The sequence below is a fragment of the Schistocerca cancellata genome, chromosome 1, assembly GCF_023864275.1.
Source record: "Schistocerca cancellata isolate TAMUIC-IGC-003103 chromosome 1, iqSchCanc2.1, whole genome shotgun sequence".
Taxonomy (NCBI): domain Eukaryota; kingdom Metazoa; phylum Arthropoda; class Insecta; order Orthoptera; family Acrididae; genus Schistocerca; species Schistocerca cancellata.
In genome coordinates this window covers 235,253,611-235,279,966 of record NC_064626.1, presented here as the reverse complement: position 1 = coordinate 235,279,966, position 26,356 = coordinate 235,253,611, and the positions used below count along the sequence as shown (strand labels likewise).

The 26,356-nt window shown below is 38.7% G+C and overlaps 1 protein-coding gene and 1 pseudogene across 2 annotated transcripts in view; both read left to right on the top strand.

Annotated features, from left to right (window-relative positions):
• Positions 1 to 23,690, top strand: part of LOC126158208 (spermatogenesis-associated protein 22) — a 157,002-nt gene extending 133,312 nt beyond the window's left edge. For both annotated transcript variants that reach the window (XM_049916430.1, XM_049916437.1), the window contains 2 exons: positions 2,196 to 2,337; positions 23,310 to 23,690. In XM_049916430.1, coding sequence (XP_049772387.1) covers positions 2,196 to 2,337; positions 23,310 to 23,472 — 305 coding nt within the window. In that variant the 3' untranslated portion in view covers positions 23,473 to 23,690. The remainder of the gene's footprint in view (positions 1 to 2,195; positions 2,338 to 23,309) is intronic.
• On the top strand, positions 330 to 446 carry LOC126100824 (5S ribosomal RNA; annotated as a pseudogene).
• Positions 23,691 to 26,356: the final 2,666 nt, after the last annotated feature.

The window sequence follows — 26,356 nt, the reverse complement described above, 5'->3', positions numbered from 1 at the left end:
TCAAAATAAGTAAGGTCCAACAATTCCTGTCCAACAATCCCTATTGTGAAGATACCACATCAAACTGTTACTTTTGATCTGTGAAGAGGTTTTTAGTGAAGTTCATGTGGGTTCTCCAACGGTCAATATCAACAGTTCATACATTAACATAACCATCCAGATGAAAGGGGATTCATCACTCACGAATACTGGGAATCTGCATCTTCCATAAGAACAGTGTCCATTACACTGCAAAATTCTTTCTACTACACAAAATCCATTTCACTTAGCTACTGTATAATCATTGTTTTGTACTGGTGAAATTTGCCTGTCGCCTATTGGATCCTTTCGGCAACGGCCTTGCCGCAGTGGATACACCGGTTCCCGTGAGATCACCGAAGTTAAGCACTGTCGGGCGTGGCCGGCGCTAGGATGGGTGACCATCCAGCTGCCATGCGCTGTTGCCATTTTTCGGGGTGCACTCAGCCTCGTGATGCCAATTGAGGAGCTACTCGACTGAATAGTAGCGGCTCCGGTCAAAGAAAACCATCATCACGACCGGGAGAGCGGTGTGCTGACCACACGCCCCTCCTATCCGCATCCTCATCTGAGGATGATACGGCGGTCGGATGGTCCCGATGGGCCACTTGTGGCCTGAAGATGGAGTGCTTTTTATTGGATCCTTTCGGACTTATAAGAAATGCCATTCTCGATCTATTTACATTTTACTGGAGTTCGAACTGAACGGGAAAGACCAAGTGGTTTCTTCTCCATCACAAATTAAATACTTCTAAATACTGCAACCCATTGGAGTGTAGTGTTTTGATCTGTGACTTTATCTTCACATCCAATATTAAACTTTTGACAGAAAAGACATTGAACCATGACTACAGAATCATTTTTTATAAAGAACTGCTTGACCATGAACACATGGATCTCTATGCTCAGCCAGCATCTTGGGCCGTATGTTGGAGTTGGCGATCATGTGTGCTTGCTTGAGTATGTAAATGGTATGTGTGTTTCTCTTTTGCTGGAGAAGGCTGTGGTAGAAAGCTTTGTGTAATTGTCTTTTAATTGTGCATTTCTGCAATTTAACGTGTCTTCTTTACGGTAAGTAGCAATCTGTGTTTTCCTGCATTGTTGAGCATAGCGACTGAAACTGCATTGTCTGAACTGTGTGCCAATAGTCGTTCAAGGTCAATATCCTGACTTGTTGCCGAATACTAGTACCATTTCCTCTGCTCCGCACTGTATTTGTTGTCAACAAATTCAAGTTCTGATTGATGGGTGGATATCTGTAGTGTAACATCATACTGCCTTGATTTTCCTTCCTCTGCTAGTCACTTGCATAACAATTACATCTACATCAGTTTAGCTGTCAATATGAACACCAAGTTATTAAAAATATTAATGATTTGAGACATTTATTGTATGCTTTAAGTGCTTAGAATTTGAGTGCGTGCACTTTAGACATTTTTAATTCATATGTATAAACTGACAAATAGTCAGGCACTTGCTGTGATGTATTTGGCACACAAGTCCTTAGTGGGGTTAATACTCTTATTTAACTACTTTGTGAAACTGAAGATATTTCCTGTTGATGGCATTTGTGTACCTACAGTTGCTCATCATTCTTTATTTATTTATGACCCAGAACTATTTGAAAGTGATTAAACATACTGATATGGTAATATAAAGAAGATACATTAAGTTGCAGACAGGTACAATTAAAATATATATACATAAAACTTTCAGCCACAGCCTTCTTCAGCAAAAGGGAAACACACACCATTCATACATACAAGCAAGCAAGTACACCTCATCCACACATGACCTCCAAATCCAGCATCTTGGGCTGGATGCTAGAGTTGGCGATCATGTGTGCTTGAGTGTATGAATGGTATGTGAGTTTCTCTTTTGCTGGAGACGGCTGTGGCCGAAAGCTTTGTGTAACTCTCTTTTAATTGTGCAACATAATCTCTTCTTTACGGTAAGTAGAAATCCGTGTTTTCCTTCATTGTTGATATTCCTACCTGGAGTTTCCATTGTTTGATGTAATAATGTATTATTTTACATATACTTTTTGAACTTGTACATACTTTTTACAGCTCTGTTGTTTAGTTTTTTTGTAAGTGAAACCCACAGCAACACATGTAAATGAAGAATAATTTTTCTCAGTAAGAATTAATTTTGTTATGTCATATTTATCTTTACAGGTTCATTAGTTTCTGTTCAGCCAGGGATGAAGTACCCTCAGAAAGTCCTTATGCTTCGGGAGCCAACAGGGCCTATCTTGCAGTGTATCTTCTATGAAATTGACCGTAGGTTGCCATCCTTACAGACAGGTGACTACATAAGGTAAGCTGTAAGGCAACATAATCTGGTAAGTGACTGAATTAGAGGCAGCTTTTGTACTGGAAGGAAGGCACTGCTATCACCTGAGTTCACTGAATATGACGAGTGAGCAAGACATTGTCGGGTCTAAAACTGGTCCTGTCAGTAAGAGACATTGACACAATAGTCAAGGCAACAGATTGAACATTGAACTGTAATGATGTTTAAAATTTTCTCAGTGAACTAGCCGTGTTAAATGTGTATAAAATGATGGAATTTCAATAGTATAATCCATTGTCTTTGCCAGGAAATGTACTGATTGTCAAAAAAGTGGGAGAATTCCACAAATTAAAGATGATGTAGCGGTGGCCCCTGAAACCATAGATTATGTTCGCTTGAATGTGAACAGGCCATTCACAGCAATATTGGTCCCAATATGGTGTGTAATATGAGATATTTCACTTTATAATATCTTGGGATCAAATACCTGCATCCACATGTCACTGAGTGGCAACCCTTACATGTGTTACAGCTGTTGACACATCCGCTTTGATGTCCTGAGTCCCAGTAATTTTGATGTGTGAGCTCAAACAAAATCTTGTGCATATTCATAAATCTGTGTTCAGTTACAAATGATTGTATTAGAAATATAATGCTGTGTTTCAGTACAAACACTGTAGCAATATCACCAGTGTAGGAAAGACAGATTGCTACTTATGGTAAAGAAGACACTTCAAGTTGCAGACAGGCACAGTAACACACACACACACACACACACACACACACACGACTGCCAGTTGCATCATCTCAGGCCGGAATGTTGTGTTTCAGTACAATGTTGGGAAATTGAATAGGCTGTCACACATAGCTCCTACCACACTAATATGAAATTTTATAAATACATGGCACTCTGAGGCCATGACTATCCTTCACAGGATGCAGAATCTCTTCAGTTCATTTAATCAGCTGAAAATGTTATCCATTTCGTGTGATATTGCTGCACAGATTGGAAGCATCACATCAAAATGTTTCTTGGAACATACTTTTAGCTGTATGTATCACAGTGTTAAGCACAGCTCTTTTTTGGCTTGAGTGATGAAAACTATTCCCTTTAAAGTAACAGTTTGTGTGGGCCAGTTTTCAGTACACAAAATGGCCAAGCTATGCATCTAGCTTCCACTAAACTGGAACAATTAAAGAAAGCCTTTCCTTTTCTCCACTTGTGAGGTCTGTTCAAAACATTCTGGAACATTTGCAATTTTGCAAATTTGTGTTGGAGCAAATTGCGGTTGGCATCCCTGCACATGCCTGTGTTTAATGTAACTGCCAGAGGTTGCATTGTTGTATGTTTCGTAGTTATTGTTCAGTGCTGTATTGAGTAGCATGCTGTGTTGCACAGTTTGTAAATTTTGAGATGGCAGAGCTAGAGGAGCAATGTGTCTACACTAAATTCTGCACGAAACTCAAGAGAACCTTTACAGAGACAAACCAAATGATGCAGGAAGCCTACGGTGATGAGTGCTTAAGCTGTACTTGGTGTTATGAATGGTTCACACGGTTTAAAAATGGATGGGCAGAAGTTAAAGATAACCCTTTTTCAGCTGTAGTCATCCTGCACCTACGACGAGTCCATCGTCTCAATTTATGAAGTATAGGACATGGTTTCATCCAGCGAAACATCCCATATCGACTGTGACAGGGACATGGAGGGGTCGACATGTCCATCTCCTCTTTAACACAAATAAAATGTCCAATGTGAAAATTAGCACGTACTACTAACAACATAGAGAACAGGGCCTCATCACAATTCGCCATTTCATTTGAAACATTGGAAAGTACTTTTTAGTGTGACATACTAATTTTTATGACTTTTTGGCTATTCATTTTTACTATGTTCTCAGTGTTATTGAGTGATCTGAAGGTCTTTGCAGGAAAGAAATGAAAATAAAACCGTGTGAAGCAGGTCTTTTTCAGCTAGTATAAAATAAATACATGAATACCAAAAACCAAATTTTCACATGTCTCTGGTAGTGCTCAAAATAAAATTAATCAAAACTAGCTAGAAAACAATTGTTATGTTTAGTGGTGATATTAATTTTCTCTCAGAAGTTAATTGACCATTTGAAGAGTTTTCTTTATTAAGTACTCTTTGAGAATTTGTTTGAATTTTGGCATTTGTTTCTGAAGACGTTTGACGTATGATGGGATAGCATTAAATGGCTTAACGCCGGAGTAATAAACTTCTTTTTTAACCACATTAAGACTATTCAACTCAATGCGCAGACTGTTTTTGATTCTTGTGTTGTAACCATGATATTTGCTGTTGTATTTGTAGAGAGAAAAAATATGCAGTGAGGAGATGGTAAGACCCCCCTGTTTCTGAACAAGTACCAGCAAGAGTGCCTATGATGGATACCAGTCATTATTCTGACAGCTATTTTCAGGAAATGATTTTTTATTTTTTTAAATTTATTTATTTATTTATTGCAAGAGATTGATTCCCCCAGAATATAGTAGCACACAACAATAATGAATGAAAGTAGCCAAAGCAGGGAACCTTAATTCTTACTACTTGAGTCACTGAAGCAATAACCCACAGTGCAAATATTGTTGAGCTGTCTGTTAAAAGGTTGAAGAATGTGGAATGACTGATTAAATTTGCTCCCCATATAGGCACCCAGCAGTTTTGTCCTTTCAACTTTTCAGATTGGTTGATCTCTACACTTATGTTAATTGCTTCAAGATTTCTTTGTGGTTTATGGAACCTCATATAATGGATTTTATCTGCATTGAGTGAGAGACTGTTTGGAGAAAACCAGTTTAAGATATAAGTGAAAACTTTGTTCACAGTTTGTTCCAAGATTATCTGAGAATTCACCACTGATAATTGCAATATCATCTGTGAAAGGGGTAAATTTACTCTTTGTGTCAGATCGAAGATGAAGGTTGTTAATGAACTTAAGAAATAGCAGTGAACCTAAAGTAGGGCCTTGCGATACACTGCAGCTTCTGCTGCCCCACTCAGATGAGCTAGGTTCTCTGGATGAGCCATCCAGCATTACAGTCTGCTTTCAGTCCTTTGGGTATGACTGAAGCCATAAATTGATGGTACCACCTAAATATGACATACTGCATTTTTCAAAACAATTTGATGGTTTCCACAATGAAAGGCTTTTGAGAGATCACAAAAGATACTGGAGATTTTTCTTGTTAATGGCTTCCAAAACTTGATTGTTAAAGAAGAAGATTGCTTTTTCAGTACAAAGACCAGCACACACCCCAAATTGACTTTTGTTCAGGATATTGTGGAAGGTGAGATAATAGAGACTCAGCCTGTGCCTAATTTTATTGAAAAAATAATTAAAGGGAGACTTACAGTAGTTTGTGACATTACTTATATCTCATTTTTGAAAGAGCTGTATCACTACAGCCAGTTTTAGTCTGTCATGGACAACTACTTCTTGTGGAAGTGTAAAAACTTCAAGATTTCTAAAACCCCATTTCAAGTGTTTTTAAAATATTGATTAATTTCTGTGTGTGTGTGTGTGTGTGTGTGTGTGTGTGTGTGTGTGTCATGTTCTCTGTTTTTATGCCAGTTTCTGTCTTCATCACATTCCATATGGTTTTTGTTTTATTTTCTCACTTCTCAGTTTCAGATTTTATGCACGTACTCTTAGAGTGATTTATTATGTAGCTTATGATAACCCAATTCATTCTGCAAAAACAATCTAGTTTGTTCATGCAACTTTTCATGCAATTTGCAGTTTTACTCATTTGCAAATGAACATCTTGTAGCAGCCTATCAATTCTCGCACTCAGCAAGACATATACTCACAAATGTGAAAACTATCCCAATTATTCATCAACTTTCATTAACTGGTCATCATACAAGACATGAAAGCAGTAGTAGTGATGTTCTCCACAGGACTGCATTATTCCGCATAGATATTCCCACACAGTACAACACTAGAGAACAAGCTCAGTGATTCAATGGAAGGAACTTTGATCAGAACTCTAAGCTTCAGAATTCTGCATATGAGTCGTGTCTCTCCTGGCTCATTAACAACATTTTGGGACTCAGGTGTTTACTTATAATCCATTTAACCTGGACAAATTGTTTGAGGAATTACATAAGCACAATTTACAAAGATGATTGAATCTCTGGATTTTTAAAGTTTTAAATAATTAATTTGTATTTATGATAGACTGTGTGCCAAATGATCATATTTTATACACACCAAATCAGCTGCTGACTTGACAGGTTGAGGAAAAAAATGCTGTTTTTTGTATTGCAAATGTTACATAGCTCAGATTGTTAGTATGTTAATTACATGTTATATGGACCATACTTATAATCTGTCACTACGATGTGGAATGTGTCGACTAGTTTAGTTACATAATAAATTTCATCAGTGAAGAAAATATGGCAGTATGCTGACCAGGAACACATTTGTCTTTTGCTTTAATCCAAATGTATCTTTTTTATTTGTAGAGTAGAAGGAGTTGCCAGACAGATAAGATTTCACTTTATGTTTGAAGTAAGTTTTATTATTTGTCAGATTCTTCACATCACTGAGTAAGTGGTGTTGTTGTTGTGGTCTTCAGTCCTGAGACTCGTTTGATGCAGTTCTCCATGCTACTCTATCCTGTGCAAGCTTCTCCATCTCCCAGCAACTACTTCAACCTACATCCTTCTGAATCTGCTTAGTGTAATCATCTTTTGGTCTCCCTCTACGATTTTTACCCTCCACGCTGTCCTCCAGTACTAAATTGGTGATCCCTTGATGCCTCAGACCATGTCCTACCAACCGATCCCTTCTTCTAGTCAAGTTGTGCCACAAACTTCTCTTCTCCCCATTCCTATTCGATACCTCCTCATTAGTTATGTGATCTACCCATTTAATCTTCAGCATTCTTCTGTAGCACCACATTTCAAAAGCTTCTATTCTCTTCTTGTCCAATCTATTTATCGTCAATGTTTCATTTCCATACATGGCTACGCTCCATACAAATACTTTCAGAAATGACTTCCTGACACTTAAATGTATATTCGATGTTAACAAATTTCTCTTCTTCAGAAATGCTTTCCTTGCCATTGCCAGTCTACATTTTACATCCTCTCTACCTCGATCATCATCAGTTATTTTGCTCCCCAAATAGCAAAACTACTTTACTACTTTAAGTGTCTCATTTCCTAATCTAATTCCCTCAGCATCACCCGACTTAATTCAACTACATTCCATTATCCTCATTTTGCTTTTGTTGATGTTCATCTTATACCCTCCTTTCAAGACACTGTCCATTCCGTTCAACTGCTCTTCCAAGTCCTTTGCTGTCTCTGACAGTGTTACAATGTCATTGGCAAACCTCAAAGTTTATATTTCTTCTCCATGGATTTTAATACCTACTCCAAATTTTTCTTTTGTTTCCTTTACTGCTTGCTCAATATACAGATTGAATAACATCAGGCATAGGCTACAACCCTGTCTCACACCCTTCCCAACCACTGCTTCCCTTTCATGTCTCTCGACTCTTGTAACTGCCATCTGGTTTCTGTAGAAATTGTAAATAGCCTTTCGCTCCCTGTATTTTACCCCTGCCACCTTCAGAATTTGAATGAGAGTATTCAAGTCAACATTGTCAAAAGCTTTCTCTAAGTCTACAAATGCTAGAAACGTAGGTTTGCCTTTCCTTAATCTGTCTTCTAACATAAATTGTAGGGTCAGTATTGCCTCACGTGTTCCAATATTTCTACGAAATTCAAACTGATCTTCCCCGAGGTTGGTTTCTACTAGTTTTTCCATTTGTCTGTAAAGAATTCGCGTTAGTATTTTGCAGCCGTGATTTATTAAACTGATAGTTCAGTAATTTTTGCATCTATCAATACCTGCTTTCTTTGGGATTGGAATTATTATATTCTTCTTGAAGTCTGATGGTATTTCGCCTGTCTCATATATCTTGCTCACCAGATGGTAGAGTTTTGTCAGGACTGGCTCTCTCAAGGCTGTCAGTAGTTCTAATGGAATGTTAACTACTCCCGGGGCCTTGTTTCGACTCAGGTCTTTCAGTGCTCTGTCAAACTCTTCACGCAGTATCATATCTCCCATTTCATCTTCATCTACATCCTCTTCCATTTTCATAATATTGTCCTCAAGTACATCACCCTTGTAGAGACCCTCTATATACTCCTTCCACCTTTCTGCTTTCCCTTCTTTGCTTAGAACTGGGTTTCGATCTGAGCCCTTGATGTTCATACAAGTGGTTCTCTTTTCTCCAAAGGTCTCTTTAATTTTCCTGTAGGCAGTTTCTATCTTACCCCTGGTGAGATAAGCCTCTACATCCTTACATTTGTCCTCTAGCCATCCCTGCTTAGCCATTTTGCACTTCCTGTCAATCTCATTTTTGAGACATTTGTGTTCCTTTTTGCCTGCTTCATTTACTGTATTTTTATATTTTCTCCTTTCAGTAATTAAGTTCAATATTTCTTCTGTTACCCAAGGATTTCTAGTAGCCCTTGTCTTTTTACCTACTTGATCCTCTGCTGCCGGCACTACTTCATCCCTCAAAGCTACCCATTCTTCTTCTACTGTATTTCTTTCCCCAATTCTTGTCAATTGTTCCCTCATGCTCTCCCTGAAACTCTGTACAACCTCTGGTTTAATCAGTTTATCCAGGTTCCATCTCCTTAAATTCCCACCTTTTTGCAGTTTATTCAGTTTTAACCTTCAGTTCATAACCAACAGATTGTGGTCAGAGTCCACATCTGCCCCTGGAAATGTCTTACAATTTAAAACCTGGTTCCTAAATCTCTGTCTTACTAGTATATAATCTATCTGAAATCTGTCCATCCATGTATACAACCTTCTTTTATGATTCTTGAACCAAGTGTTAGCTATGATTAAGTTGTGCTCTGTGCAAAATTCTACCAGGCGGCTTCCTCTTTCATTTCTTGCCCCCAATCCATATTCACCTACTACATTTCCTTCTCTCCTTTTTCCTACTACCGAATTCCAGTCACCCATGACTATTAAATTTTCATCTCCCTTCACTATCCGAATAATTTCTTTTATTTCGTCATACATTTCTTCAATTTCTTCATCACCTGCAGAGCTAGTTGGCACATAAACTTGTACTACTGTAGTAGGCGTGGGCTTCGTGTCTATCTTGGCCACAATAATGTGTTCACTATGTTGTTTGTAGTAGCTTACCCGCACTCCTATTTTTTTATTTGTTATTAAACCTACTCCTGCGTTACCCCTATTTGATTTTGTATTTATAACCCTGTATTCACCTGACCAAAAGTCTTGTTCCTCCTGCCACCTAACTTCACTAATTGCCACTATATCAACTTTAACCTATCCATTTCCCTTTTTAAGTTTTCTAACTACCTGCCCAATTGAGGGATCTTACATTCCACGCTCCGATCCGTAGAACGCCAGTTTTCTTTCTCCTGATAATGATGTCCTCTTGAGTAGTCCCTGCCTGGAGATCCAAATGGGAGACTATTTTACCTCTGGAATATTTTACGCAAGAGGACGCCATCATTATTTATCCAGACAGTAATGCTGCATGCCCTCGGGAAAAATTATGGCTGTAGTTTTCCCTTGCTTTCAACTGTTCGCAGTACCAGCACAGCAAGGCTGTTTTGGTTAGTGTTGGGGGAGGGGGGGGGGGAGTAAATGGTAAAAGCATTTATTGCTCAGTGTCCTATCTTTTATGTGATTCATTGTGGCTTAATGTGGGTTTTTAAGACAGTTTTCTTTTCTTTTTCAATTAATGAAGTTTCTCTATTAGGACTGATTATAATTCTTGCATAATCATCAAAGAAGACTATTTCAGCTTCTTGAATATACAATAGCAGATCATTTCTACAAATACATCTATATTCTGCAAACCATTGTGAAGTGCATGACAGAGCAAATGTCCCATTCTACCATTATTAGGGCTTTCTGTCGTCCAATCGTGAATGGATCATGGGAACAATGATTGCTTAAATGCCTTGGTGCATGCTGTAATTAGTGTAATCTTGTCTTCACGATCCCTACTGAAACAATAAATGTGGGGTTGTTATATATTCCTAGATTTGTCACTTAAAAGTTGGTCCTAGAAATTTTCTAAGTATGTTTTCGTGGTACAGTTTGCTTCTATCTTCACACACCTGCTAGCTCAGTTCTTTCAGCATTTTTGTGACACACTATCATGGGTTGAACAGTCCTGTGACCATTCGTGCTGCCGTCTTTGTATCTGTTCCGTATCCCCTTCTAGTCCTATTTGGTATTGGTTCCACACACTTGAGCAGTATTCTAGGATAGACTGATTGCATTTGACCTAGTATTCTGTCACTTAATCACAGGCTGCACTTGCTTTACCTATGACTTAAACTATGTGATTGTTCCATTTCATGTCCCTACAAATTGTTACACCCAGGAGTTTGTATGACTTGATTGATTCCAGCTGTGACTCTTTGGTATTATGGCCATAGGATACTGCACTTTTCCATTTTGTGATGAGCACAATTTTACATTTCTGGACATTTAAAACAAGTTACCAACCTTTGCATCACTTTGAAATATTATCAAGATCTGATTGAATATCTGCATAGCTTCTTTCAGATAGTACTTCTTTATAGTTAACTGCCTCATTTGCAACAAGTCTAAGGTTGCTATTAATATTGTCTGTAAAGTCATTAATATACAGCATGAACAGCAAATGACCCAACACACTTCCCTGGGGCACACACAAAGTTTAACAGGAAAAAGATTGGAGACATCAGTGATACATGTGGGGCACCTGTAGTGATTCTTTCACATTCTGAAGATACTGTTTCTTAGTGTACCTTCCCTAGGTTTATTAATGTGATTTTTCATATTCTTTTAGTTAGATAAGATGAAACTCAATAACCAACAAGATTGCTTAATCACTCCAAGCATGAGAGTACACTGTACCAATATGATACAAAAAAGCTATGTGCAACAGTGCGATTTTTAGAGGTCGTAAGTCAGGTTCTATTGAACACAGAGATGAGAGGGCCAAGCCCTTGGCCTAGTGACAGTTTGTGTACCTACTAGAAGACTGGGCATACTGTAGGTGTCCTACAGTAAAGTGTCCAAATTTAAATGCTACACACTTCCTCCAGCCCAGGCAAAGCAATTTTATTTTATTATTTTTTTTTTTTATCTGGCGTGGTCTTATAAAAGCACAATTTGTTCGTGGGTGATTCCTATGGTTTTGGTTACCAAAAGTGCTGGTTGTGGGTATGGCCACTTCTATTCATGGGAAATCGTTGAAATTTTGACCATATGTGTTTGTGAAGGCAATATTCTCAGAGAACCCTCAAACTTTTTTTGATAACATTACCCATTATTGATAACCAGAGATTTAAAGTTACCATACTTATGATTATATAATGGTAAGACAGAGATTTAGGAACCAGGTTTTAAATTGTAAGACATTTCCTGGGGCAGATGTGGATTCTGACCACAATCTATTGGTTATGAACTGCAGATTGAAACTGAAGAAACTGCAAAAAGGTGGGAATTTAAGGAGATGGGACCTGGATAAACTGAAACAACCAGAGGTTGTAGAGAGTTTCAGGGAGAGCATAAGGGAACAATTGACAGGAATGGGGGAAAGAAATACAGTAGAAGAAGAATGGGTAGCTCTGAGGGATGAAGTAGTAAAGGCAGCAGAGGATCAAGTAGGTAAAAAGACGAGGGCTAATAGAAATCCTTGGGTAACAGAAGAAATATTGAATTTAATTGATGAAAGGAGAAAATACAAAAATGCAGTAAATGAAGCAGGCAAAAAGGAATACAGACGTCTCAAAAATGATATCGACAGGAAGTGCAAAATGGCTAAGCAGGGATGGCTAGAGGACAAATGTAAGGATGTAGAGGCTTGTCTCACTAGGGGTAAGATAGATACTGCCTACAGGAAAATTAAAGAGACCTTTGGAGAGAAGAGAACCACTTGTATGAATATCAAGAGCTCAGATGGCAACCCAGTTCTAAGCAAAGAAGGGAAGGCAGAAAGGTGGAAGGAGTATATAGAGGGTTTATACAAGGGCGATGTACTTGAGGACAATATTATGGAAATGGAAGAGGATGTAGATGAAGACGAAATGGGAGATAAGATACTGCGTGAAGAGTTTGACAGAGCACTGAAAGACCTGAGTCGAAACAAGGCCCTGGGAGTAGACAACATTCCATTTGAACTACTGATGGCCTCGGGAGAGCCAGTCATGACAAAACTCTACCATCTGGTGAGCACGATGTATGAGACAGGCGAAATACCCTCAGACTTCAAGAAGAATATAATAATTCCAATCCCAAAGAAAGCAGGTGTTGACAGATGTGAAAATTACCGAACTATCAGTTTAATAAGTCACAGCTGCAAAATACTAACGCGAATTCTTTACAGACGAATGGAAAAACTGGTAGAAGCTGACCTCGGGGAAGATCAGTTTGGATTCCGTAGAAATGTTGGAACACGTGAGGCAATACTGACCTTACGACTTATCTTAGAAGAAAGATTAAGAAAAGGCAAACCTACGTTTCTAGCATTTGTAGGCTTAGAGAAAGCTTTTGACAATGTTAACTGGAATACTCTCTTTCAAATTCTGAAGGTGGCAGGGGTAAAATACAGGGAATGAAAGGCTATTTACAGTTTGTACAGAAATCAGATGGCAGTTATAAGAGTCGAGGGGCATGAAAGGGAAGCAGTGGTTGGGAAAGGAGTAAGACAGGGTTGTAGCCTCTCCCCGATGTTATTCAATCTGTATATTGAGCAAGCAGTAAAGGAAACAAAAGAAAAATTCGGAGTAGGTATTAAAATTCATGGAGAAGAAGTAAAAACTTTGAGGTTCGCCGATGACATTGTAATTCTGTCAGAGACAGCAAAGGACTTGGAAGAGCAGTTGAACGGAATGGACAGTGTCTTGAAAGGAGGATATAAGATGAACATCAACAAAAGCAAAACGAGGATAATGGAATGTAGTCAAATTAAGTCGGGTGATGCTGAGGGAATTAGATTAGGAAATGAGACACTTAAAGTAGTAAAGGAGTTTTGCTATTTAGGGAGTAAAATAACCGATGATGGTCGAAGTAGAGAGGATATAAAATGTAGACTGGCAATGGCAAGGAAAGCGTTTCTCAAGAAGAGGAATTTGTTAACATCGAGTATAGATTTAAGTGTCAGGAAGTCGTTTCTGAAAGTATTTGTATGGAGTGTAGCCATGTATGGAAGTGAAACATGGACGATAACTAGTTTGGACAAGAAGAGAATAGAAGCTTTCGAAATGTGGTGCTACAGAAGAATGCTGAAGATAAAATGGGTAGATCACGTAACTAATGAGGAGGTATTGAATAGGATTGGGGAGAAGAGAAGTTTGTGGCACAACTTGACTAGAAGAAGGGATCGGTTGGTAGGACATGTTTTGAGGCATCAAGGGATCACAAATTTAGCATTGGAGGGCAGTGTGGAGGGTAAAAATCGTAGAGGGAGACCAAGAGATAAATACACTAAGCAGATTCAGAAGGATGTAGGTTGCAGTAGATACTGGGAGATGAAGAAGCTTGCACAGGATAGAGTAGCATGGAGAGCTGCATCAAACCAGTCTCAGGACTGAAGACCACAACAACAACAACAACAACATACTTATACTTATGCAAATAATATCCAGACTTAGGCAACAATGTAGTTTTAAGTGATGTAGGGAACACATGGCAAAGATTCTAGGATAATTATGAGGGTTATGAGGTTTTTTTTATTTATTGATCCATTTTCATCTACAGCTGCACAATGTACAAGAGGTATTTGGGTTTTTATGTTAATATTAACAATTTTACATGTAATACACCTTTGTACATAATAACACACATTACTGTATCAATTAAAGATGAATACTTAAATAAATGTTGCTACGCTATATGCAGAGAGATAATACACAAATGTTCTTCTGTATGTGACTGCATTGGCTTAACATAGAAAAATTTATTTTTGTAGATATTCATTTACTGTGCAAAAGGAGTGATCAACCTAGTACAACTTCAATTTAGATTTGAAGTGACCAATGTTTTGTATGTCTTTAACGGTATCTGGTGAGGCATTATATAGTTTGATACTAGGATGGATAAGACTGTTTTGAAATAACTTTGCGTTGGCGCTTTGAACATGTACATCCAATTTTTGTCTGGTATCATAGCTGTGTTGCGTGATTTTGAGTGATGAGTGGTCTTTTCATGATTTGCAATTATCTACTCCTACCATTATTCTTATAATTTTTTTTTTTTTCGAATTTTGAATGTTTTGGTGGCATCTCCAGAATTTCCCCAGAAAATAATTCCATACTGGGGGTGAGATTGTACGACTGCATATTATACATGCTGAAGAGTGTTTTAGCTGGTACAGTTTTTTAATGTACACAACACAAAACAAGTCGTACTTAATTTTTTGTTTATTTGCTCAATATGTGCGTTCCATTTCAAGTTGTCTTGTAAATGAAGTCCAAAAAATTTGGTACAGGCTGATTTGGTAATTGTCTGTTCATATAGCTCTAGATTGGGTGATATCAAGGTATTTTGTTTGTGCTGTGTGTATATCCATAGCTATAGTTTTTCCATTGTTTATTATTAAGTCATTGTAATCAAACTAACGTGTTAACCTGTCAGTGGCTTCTCTTGTGTTTTTTACAAGAGTTTCTTCTGAGTTTCCTGTAATTATAACACTCATATCATCAGCAAATGGAAATATTTTACTGCTGTCATTGCTTATGTTTAGGTCATTTACATAGAGTAAGAACTTAACAGTCATTAGCTTGAAATTATGTTTCCTGACATTATCCCTTTCCTGATCTATTTCCACATATTGTTCCATGTTCTTAAGATAAGAGCTGATCCAGCTGTTCCCCTAATGCCAAGATTTTCTAGCCTGTGTAGCAATTTGTCATGATTTGTTGTGTCAAATGCCGTTAACAAATCTAAAAATATTTTTGAGAAAACAGACAGAAGTGTCAATTGTCTGTAGTTGGAAATATCATCTTTGTTTCCTTTCTTGCACAATGGCTTTACTTTTGCTATTTTCAAACATGAAGGAAAAGGTCCTGGAGCAAAAGATAAGTTACATAGGCGAGTTAAGGGCTCAGTAATCAAGTCCCGACATTTCCTTTATAATGAAATAAGGTGTATTATCTGTGCCTGCAGAGTGTTTCATTTTGAGACTTTTTACTGTAACCTGTACTACTTCTACTTTCGTTGTGTACAGAAACATTGATTTGCTTGTGACTTTTTTCCCTGTTTCTGTATGCTGTTTTCTATTGGAGGTCTGTTGTAGTAGTTTCTCTGTTACATTTATAAAATAGTTATTAAACATATTAGTTACTTCCTCTGGGTTATTTATGTTTTTCAAGCCACCCTTTAATTCAATATTATTATCTTTATTTTTGTCAGATTGGGTTTCTTTCTTTACAACTTGCCAGATTGCTTTGGTTCTATTTGAAGCATTTTCTATGTATTTGTCATTGTCTCATTTCTTTGCCTCCTTTATTATTTTATTTAAGATAGATTTATATTTTTTGAAGTAACTATCAAACTCCGGAGTTGTGTTGTAACTTCTCGCAATATTGTGTTGGTACCATTTTGTAGCACAAGATTTCCTTATATCACTAGTAATCCACTTGTTGCGTTTAGGGGTTTGAGTTGTTTTGGCTGCAATGGAAAAGGAAAATCAAAATAATATTTAAAGTTATTCCTGAAGGTCTGAAACTTATCAGAAATATTTTCTTTACTATACACTAGCTCCCATGATTCTTGTTGGAGATAATTCTGGAATGTTTGTACTGCAGCATTACTGAAAGTTCTGCCCATGTGTGTAGTCTTCCTCATATAATTATAGGATGGATTAGTATTTACACGAAAACTTACAGCCTGTGCATGATGGTCTGCCAGTCCAGCTTGAATTACAACTGATTTATATTTTGTTTTGGAGCTGATTATTTGGTCTATAGTAGTGCTAGAATGATTCATTTCATGTGTAGGGGAGTGGATTGTAAGCTCCAAATTATTGGCTGTTAATATGTTCATCAATTCAGATTTTGAATTGCTTCACTTATTAAAGTCTACATTTAGATCTCCACATATAAGAACTGTTTTTCTATCTGTTACTACTTTATTTAGTAAAGTATCAGGCTGAGTGTTGAATTTTTTAAAGTGGTTATCTGGAGATCTATATAAACATACCGGGTGATCAAAAAGTCAGTATAAATTTGAAAACTTAATAAACCACAGAATAATGTAGATAGAGAGGTAAAAATTGACACACATGCTTGGAATGACATGGGGTTTTATTGGGGGGGGGGGGGGGGGGGGGGGAGTTCACAAAATGTCTGACAGATGGAGCTGGACAGCAAAACGTCAGTGACTGCACGTGAGAATCGTGTATAAAAGGAGCTGTAATGAGAGAGAGAATCAGATGCACCAGCAGTCGCAGCATGTTGACGTTACCTGAAAAGGTGCTTTTAGTGAAGCTGTATTATCAGAATGGGGAATGTGCTAGTTCAGCGTTACGATCAATCCTATCGTCATGGGAAGGGGATTAGAAGGGGTAAAGGTCCGTTGACAAATGCAGCTGTGGTGAGAATGATTTAGAAGTTCGAAGCCATAGGTTGTTTAGACGATAGACCCCGTAGTGGCTGACTGACCACAAGGCGTAATGCTGCTGAGACAGTTCAGGAAGAAATGGAGACTGTAGCGAGTTCGTCTATGCACGGGGAAGTCAGCGCTCGTGCAGTCGCACCTCGCACTGGCATTCCATACACTACTGTTTGGTTGGCACTTAGACGTACCCTCCGATGCTATCCGTACAAAATCCATCGGCATCATGAACTGTTACCTGTCGATTTAGTGAAGCGTAGGGCATTTGCGGTGTGGGTGTTTCAAAAGATGGCGGAAGATGATGATTGGTTGAGTAACGTGTTGTGGACTGACGAAGCTCATTTCATTATCCGAGGGTCTGTCAACGCCCACAACTGCAGAATTTGGGCTACTGAAAATCCTAGACCTGTCGTGGAAACTCCATTGCGCGACAAGAAAGTCACCGTATGGGTCGGATTTACCACATCTGCCATTATCGGGCCTTTTTTCTTCGAGGAAATGCATGATTCTGGTTTTGTAACTGCTACCATGACGGGTGAGAGGTATGGCGATATGTTACAGAATCGCATCATCCCCAGCCTGGCTGATAAACACCTGCTGGAACGTATGATGTTTATGCAGGATGGCGCTCTACCCCATATTGCTAGACGCGTGAAAGATCTCTTGCACGTGTCGTTTGGTAATGATTGTGTGCTCAGCCACCACTTTCGTCATGTTTGGCCTCCCAGGTCCCCAGACCTCAGTCTGTGTGATTATTGGCTTTGGGGTTACCTGAAGTCACAAGTGTATCGTGATCGACAGACATCTCTAGGGATGCTGAAAGACAACATCCGAAGCCAGTGCCTCACCATAACTCTGAACATGCTTTATAGTGCTGTTCACAACATTATTCCTTGACTACAGCTATTGTTGAGGAATGATGGTGGACATATTGAGCATTTCCTGTAAAGAACATCATCTTTGCTTTGTCTTACTTTGTTATGCTAATTATTGCTATTCTGATCAGATGAAGCACCATCTGTCAGACATTTTTTGAACTTTTGTAATTTTTTGGTTCTAATAAAACCCCATGTCATTCCAAGCATGTGTGTCAATTTGTACCTCTCTATCTACATTATTGTGTGGTTTATTCAGTTTTCAAATTTATACTGGCTTTTTTATCACCTGGTATTACAATTAACTTGAATGCTGGAATTCCTATGCCTGAAGGATTCAACATTGTCCAAGTTATTAAATTTGATATCTTTCTTTATGTATATGGAGCTTCCTCTATGTGTAAACTGATTTCTACAAGTTTGTGCTTCTAACTCATAATCCGTTATTTTTACAGTGTTTAACTCATTTTCTTTCTGCCTGTGTTCAGTTACGCAAAGTAACTGCTTGTGTCTGTATATGTGTGGATGGATATGTGTGTGTGTGCGAGTGTATACCCGTCCTTTTTTCCCCCTAAGGTAAGTCTTTCCGCTCCCGGGACTGGAATGACTCCTTACCCTCTCCCTTAAAACCCACATCCTTTCGTCTTTCCCTCTCCTTCCCTCTTTCCTGATGGGGCAACAGTTTGTTGCGAAAGCTTGAATTTTGTGTGTATGTTTGTGTTCGTTTGTGTGTCTGTCGACCTGCCAGCACTTTCATTTGGTAAGTCACATCATCTTTGTTTTTAAGTATATTTTTCCTTCGTGGAATGTTTCCTTCTATTATAACCATATAATAATAACAAAGATGATGTGACTTACCAAACTTAAATGCTGGCAGGTCGATAGACACACAAACAAACACAAACATACACACAAAGTTCAAGCTTTCGCAACCAACGGTTGCTTCATCAGGAAAGAGGGAAGGAGAAGGAAAGACGAAAGGATGTGGGTTTTGAGGGAGAGGGTAAGGAGTCATTCCAATCCCGGGAGCGGAAAGACTTACCTTAGGGGGAAAAAAGGACAGGTATACACTCGCTCATTCACCCATATCCATCCGCACATACACTTTTTGTGTGTATGTTTGTGTGTCTATCAACCTCCAGCACTTTCGTTTGGTAAGTCACATCATCTTTGTTCTTAGATATATTTTTCCCACGTGAAATGTTTCCCTCTATTATATCCATATTAATAATTGACATACCTTCATATGTATTTAGAGCTGATATTTGCAGTTGGCACCTACTGCTAGCTGTAAATGTCCACATAATTTCTCTTTGCCTTGCTTTTGCAAGTGAAGTCCATGCTTTGTATAATCGTTTCTGCTGAGGACTGTATTGATGTCCATTACCATTACATGCCCATAATTTTTGCAGTGCTCATTGAGAATTCGTTTGCAGCATAGATTCTGTTGTTCAGTTTTGGCACATCATATCTGTACGGAATTAAGCACAAGATTACTTTTGTGTGGATTGTCTTTTGAAGAGGATCTGTTAAGGCACATTTTAAATCCTCAAATTTCTTTAGGATGTCGTTTGTTCCACCTAGACTGATGACACTGTCATTTTTCATATATTCTTTCATGTTCCTGTCTATGTTACAAACCACATCCTTTAACTGAGTGTTAGCTATTATAACAGAAGAGGTGTAGTGTTTTTGATTTTGAAAACTGATCATAATTTTTGCACAGTGACGACCATGACTGTCAGAAAGTATTAATACCTTGTGTCTCTTGTTTTCACTGTGTATCATTTTTTGGGGCACTGGTCGATCACTTTTTTCACAGTTTTCATTTGTATTAATGCTGTTATTTTTATCACGGTGATTCATAACACAAGCACTTGAGTCCTTCGCTGCAGTATTTTTGCTTCTGGTCCCTTCACTCTGCTTTTCTTTCTCACTGGTTACAGTTTTTGTACATTTTGTCTTGAGTGGTGCACTCAATTTCAGATAACCTAACGGTTCAGTATTTTCATTTTGAAGTTTCGGTAGATCACTCTTTAAAGTATGAATCGCTCATTGCATACTTATGATGCACTCTTTTAAATGTTTAATATCAGCTACACATTTATTACACGGCATATTTTCACTTTCAATGGCTGTATTTTCGTGAGGTAGAACATTGCGCACATCACACTCATAAATTTTTACATGGCAGATAGAACCATATGATGGCCTGGACTTACTGTGTTGCACAACGGATCATTTGGGCAATTCAGGATAGCTGTCTGGCCTTTCTTTTTAGTAACTGTAAAAATAAAAAGGACTCGATTCAGATAATGATACTGAATGAATTATAACCTGATCCATAAGACTGCCCTGTAACTATACCCTAGTTATGACATTTAACCAGATCAATTTGTGTGCTTCTATCACCAATCCTTCCTTCTATCATGAATCCTTTCTTCTAAGACTGTTTGGAGGGAGGGGGGGGGGGGGGGGAGATTACATGCTTTGGATGAAGCAAGAACAGGTGAATAAAGAAAGCTAACAAGATGCAGAGTCTTACCAGGCCAAGTACTATGCCCTATATGCCAAAATGAGCTCCACAAGAAACTTGCTGCCAAAATGAGTTTCACAAGAAACTTGCTGCTCTGTTACTTTCCTTGAAGGCTTCAGATGTGGATGGTGATGGACAAATGGAAACTATTGAGAGGGTCAACTCATGTTTGACAAGCCTTGGCCATTCTCTTCTGAAATGTCAAAAACTCTTAAATGAAGGTCCACAAGGCTACATAAAGCTTTAAAGCTTTGGTTTTGTCAAGTACAAATTTAAATGTATTGTCAGGTTGCCATTTCTGATGAGCTTAAGCCAGATATAATACAGAAAATTTCTAATGATCAGCAGTGTTGAAGCTGTGTTATCATAAGAAAGATAGATAGATAGATAGAGAGAGAGAGAGAGAGTGCAATGAGTTTTTACAAATGGTAAAATTTGCAAATGTTGACACTTGCTCTAAAACATGGCTGAATGGTCAAAAAACTGAGAAAGTTTAAGGAGTAGGTAGTTCTATTAGTAATTCCTGGAAAGAAGAAAGGAAAAGTCCTTTCTGATGACATAAAAATCAGTGGTTTAGTTTTCATGTAGGACAACAAATACACTCCTGGAAATTGAAATAAGAACACCGTGAATTCATTGTCCCAGGAAGGGGAAACTTTATTGACACATTCCTGGGGTCAGATACATCACATGATCACACTGACAGAACCACAGGCACATAGACACAGGCAACAGAGCATGCACAATGTCGGCACTAGTACAGTGTATATCCACCTTTCGCAGCAATTCAGGCTGCTATTCTCCCATGGAGACGATCGTAGAGATGCTGGATGTAGTCCTGTGGAACGGCTTGCCATGCCATTTCCACCTGGCGCCTCAGTTGGACCAGCGTTCGTGGTGGACGTGCAGACCGCGTGAGACGACGCTTCATCCAGTCCCAAACATGCTCAATGGGGGACAGATCCGGAGATCTTGCTGGCCAGGGTAGTTGACTTACACCTTGTAGAGCACGTTGGGTGGCACGGGATACATGCGGACATGCATTGTCCTGTTGGAACAGCAAGTTCCCTTGCCGGTCTAGGAATGGTAGAACGATGGGTTCGATGACGGTTTGGATGTACCGTGCACTATTCAGTGTCCCCTCGACGATCACCAGTGGTGTACGGCCAGTGTAGGAAATCGCTCCCCACACCATGATGCCGGGTGTTGGCCCTGTGTGCCTCGGTCGTATGCAGTCCTGATTGTAGCGCTCACCTGCACGGCGCCAAACACGCATACGACCATCATTGGCACCAAGGCACAAGCGACTCTCATCGCTGAAGACAACACGTCTCCATTCGTCCCTCCATTCACGCCTGTCGCGACACCACTGGAGGCGGGCTGCACGATGTTGGGGCGTGAGCGGAAGACGGCCTAACGGTGTGCGGGACCGTAGCCCAGCTTCATGGAGACGGTTGCGAATGGTCCTCGCCGATACCCCAGGAGCAACAGTGTCCCTAATTTGCTGGGAAGTGGCGGTGCGGTCCCCTACGGCACTGCGTAGGATCCTACGGTCTTGGCGTGCATCCGTGCGTCTCTGTGGTCCGGTCCCAGGTCGACGGGCACGTGCACCTTCCGCCGACCACTGGCGACAACATCGATGTACTGTGGAGACCTCACGCCCCACGTGTTGAGCAATTCGGCGGTACGTCCACCCGGCCTCCCGCATGCCCACTATACGCCCTCGCTCAAAGTCCGTCAACTGCACATACGGTTCACGTCCACGCTGTCGCGGCATGCTACCAGTGTTAAAAGACTGCGATGGAGCTCCGTATGCCACGGCAAACTGGCTGACACTGACGGCGGCGGTGCACAAATGCTGCGCAGCTAGCGCCATTCGACGGCCAACACCGCGGTTCCTGGTGTGTCCGCTGTGTCGTGCGTGTGATCATTGCTTGTACAGCCCTCTCGCAGTGTCCGGAGCAAGTATGGTGGGTCTGACACACCGGTGTCAATGTGTTCTTTTTTCCATTTCCAGGAGTGTATATCCAGAATGAAAATGCAGTAAGTGGATCATTACTTTTTTTTTTTAATCAAAAAGCTATACTTCATAGTCTGATTAAATAATATAGCCAGTAAAATAAGGTTTTTGTGCTTGTTAAACAAAATGTACTTGTTGAAATGAGGTTTGCAAATGTCTGACAGTAGGATTTTCAAGCTCATTCTTTAATGTAATCTAGAATGTCTCCAAAACAAACTGACCTTTCAATACCCATTCTTTCTAATGAAACAAAAATAGTGAAAACATGAGGTGCTTATAATTAGTAATGATATCAAAATGAGAACAAAGTTCATCCAAAAATGTTTGATGAATGTTTATAACAATTTCTAGATGTTTATAACAATTCCTAGAATACTCACAAATAACTTTTATAGTTCAGTAGAACTGACAGCATGTAACTTCTCTGCTAAAGGGCATTCCTCTGACTTCTTTTGCCCAAAGATTATTGCAGTTACAAAATAACTTAAAAATTGTTGCAATTGATTTTTTCCAAAGTTTTGCCACATGTAGAATGAAAATCGTGAATGACACCATCTTGAAACTAGAGTGTGAAGAGCACAAAAAGCTGCGAATCTGATCCAAATATATCCTTTCGACCAGTAGGAGTTTCATCTTTAAACCATCTTAAATTTTGTCAAAACTGTCAAGAGCTCACATAACATTTTGCATCCCTTCACTGAAGCTCTCATTAAACCACAAATGGTTTTGCTTTTTGAGTTCAAATTTTGCACAGCTTTATTTTAGTCTGTAAGGAATATCTGAATAAAATTGCATTCAGATTGGAGATTGTTAGATGGGTACCAATGGTCCACATTGTGTAATGACCTGTAGGTTATTTACTGCACTTACAGTGATATGTATACAATACTGATATTGTTTTTTTTACTTTTTCAAAGGTGTGTGGGGTGGTTTATTGGAAAAACAAAAATGCAGATTGTGTCAGTACGAGAGGTGACCCCTGCAGAAAGATCCAGTATACAAAGACTTGGATTCATATCTCAAAGAGCAGCTCAGGATATATTTGATAATTACAACAAGAATGAGAATGTTCAGAAGTGAAACTCTCAGTTGGACTCTGTCAATGCTAAGTTATTAAAGTGTATCTTTTGTAATTATACGTTCTGCTAGTCAAAATTTTGCTTCTTCACTGCCTTAGTGTCGTTAACATTACATGTTCAAGCAGAATTAGTATGCATTTAAGCAGAATTAGTATCCTTCGTCAAGTTCATATTTTAAATGAAATATAATCTCTTCATACTTTCAAAAGTGTGACATATATTGCAGATTGTTAAAAATTTATCACTTTTCCATAAAATAGTTATGGATTTATTCATTTCATCTTTATCCAAAACATATCACCAATAAAAATGAAATTTCTTAACACTAGATAATTTTTTTGCAAAAATGTTTGACATGTTGCTCCTATATAAAAGAAAATGGATCTGTGTCTTTGGGACGTGGAACACAGCCATCTTTGACCACATAAGAGGGAAGACTGCTTGTAACATAATGATGTGCACTATTGTGCTGTATCAGGCATTGTTGTGGTGTGCCAGGCATACAGATGAATGACATTTTATTGACTGTGTCTATCTTGATTATCAAAACTGATGTGTAAGAGTTTCTGGTAGGAACTTAACCCTAATGGTACCAATGGGATGGGGGAGTGGAGGAGGGACTTTGTGCCCACCTTTTGTAAATATTGCAATATAATTATGTACTTCATATTTATAAAGTATGAAGAAAACATTTGTTTTGAGTTATACGAGGTGCGACAATAAAGCAATGAGACTGATTTTCTTTGCAAGATTTGGCAACCCTGCAGGCTTGCATAGGCACAATATCTTTGACCTTGGTCTATAAGGTGCTTCTAGTCCAAGCAGCACATTGATGCAACTGCTCAGTTGTGAGTTGTGCTGTAATAAGTTAACATGTGCTTGTGTCTCTCGTCACGGAAATGGAACCACATAATATTGCACAGTGGTATGCCATTTCTTTTTGCGTTTGGGTGAAAAAGTGATGACAACTTATGGTAAGCTTCAGAAGGCTTTTGGAGAGGAGGTTATTTCAAGAGCTCAAGTTTTTCATTGGCATAAAATGTTTAGTGAAGGCAGAACCAATGTTGAAGATGAAGACCACAGTGGACGACCATCAACCTCACGGACAGATGTCAACTTGGCCAGGGAATTATTCATAAAGAGTGGGTACCTCCTGGACAAACAGTTAACCAATATTACTACAAAGAAATTTTAGAAAGGCTTTGTAAAAGAGTTCTTCATGTCTGTGCCAACACTGCTGATAATTGGATTCTGCATCATGATAATGCGCCATCCCATACTGCTCTGTCAACACAGCAATTTTTAACCTCAAAACAAATTTCAGTACTATCACATCCACCTTATTCACTAGATATCGCTCCGTGCGACTTTTTTTCTATTGCCAAGAGTCAAAACAGCGGTCAAGGGACACTATTTTCAAACAACACAAGATGTCCAAAAAGCTGTGATGAGGGTCTTGGAGGATATTATAGAAGATGAATTCCAGAAATGTTACCATCAATGGCAGAAGCGCTGGAAAAAGTGGGTGCAATCAGAAGGGAACTACTTTGAAGGAGACAACACTAAACTTGACTAGAATGGTAAGCAACATTTTTTTTTCACATCAGTCCCATTACTTTATTGTCCCACCTCGTATACAATCAAAAAATTGAAATCTTAAGTGATGTGTAGTTGCAGAAATAACTTTTCATAATGAATGTCGTATTCACTATTTTCAGCTTATGGACCCTTCGTACAAATCAGTAAATCTTAAAAAAGTATGACGTTAATAGCAGGGAAAAACAATTACATTGGTAGTATACATTATGAAGAAGGATTTCGTGCTGCTAGAGTTAGTGTTGAGAAACATGAAGAAGGAAACACTTATCGTCCACAAAGAAAGCAAAAATCTGTTGTGGTGAACTAAGGTTATATTTTTTAGCAAGAACAGAACATGACACCCTTAAGTGAATGATGCACTTTAATACTTTTGCATGGAACAATCATCAGTGATGCACACATAGCCAAAGCATAAACAGTAAAGCAAATAATACACACTTTTATAGCAGAGAGGCTTCGCAGAACACAAAAATAGGTGCCACAGTAGGAGGGAACTATAAACACAGCAAAGTTTGACTTATTTCCTTCAGCATGATGCTGCTAATATAAAGGTCATCAGAAATGAAGCCTTATCTCAGTTAGACAGTAGTGAAGGAGGAAAGAGCCCAAGACCTCCTTCAATTAACCACCACTGTATTTACATGAAATGATTGAAGGAAGTCATGAAAACTTCCATCAGGATGCTAAAACAGAGATTAAGCTTCACTCCCCTCCAAGAGACTCCTCTATTTTAACCACAGCAGCATGTGACTAAGTATTGTCTCCACAGTTGAATTATTTTAACCTCTAGTTCTGGCAATCCAGGTGAGGTCCAGATTGCGCGGGCTTGTTTGCCTGCAGTATGATAAAACATAAAGCCATTTTTACTGTCCCCGCTTTGTTCAGGTTTTAGAAACTGTTGCACATACCGTATCTGAATGTTTCTCATGCAAAGTTATGATGACAGTATCATGTTATTGTTTCTATATTATTTCCAAAGCATCCACTGTTATTTTGACAATATTCTCTCGCAGTGTCAGCTGCTGCTTAATTTTTAGCACATAAATAAACCTAATAATATTGAAAAGTTCACTACTTTTGAGCCGCCTCTCTTGTACAGAAAACTTTTAACTGGAATACTTTTTTTAAAAAAGATTTTTACCACTTTTATTTTTTATTGCACTATTGCAATGACATTTGTGTCATTTTCAAGGATAAGATTTGCTGTAATATTCAGACACAGAAATAGGTTAAAAATAATGTTACTGAAGGACTGTGTTACTATTGATGATAAAGTAGTAGGTAGT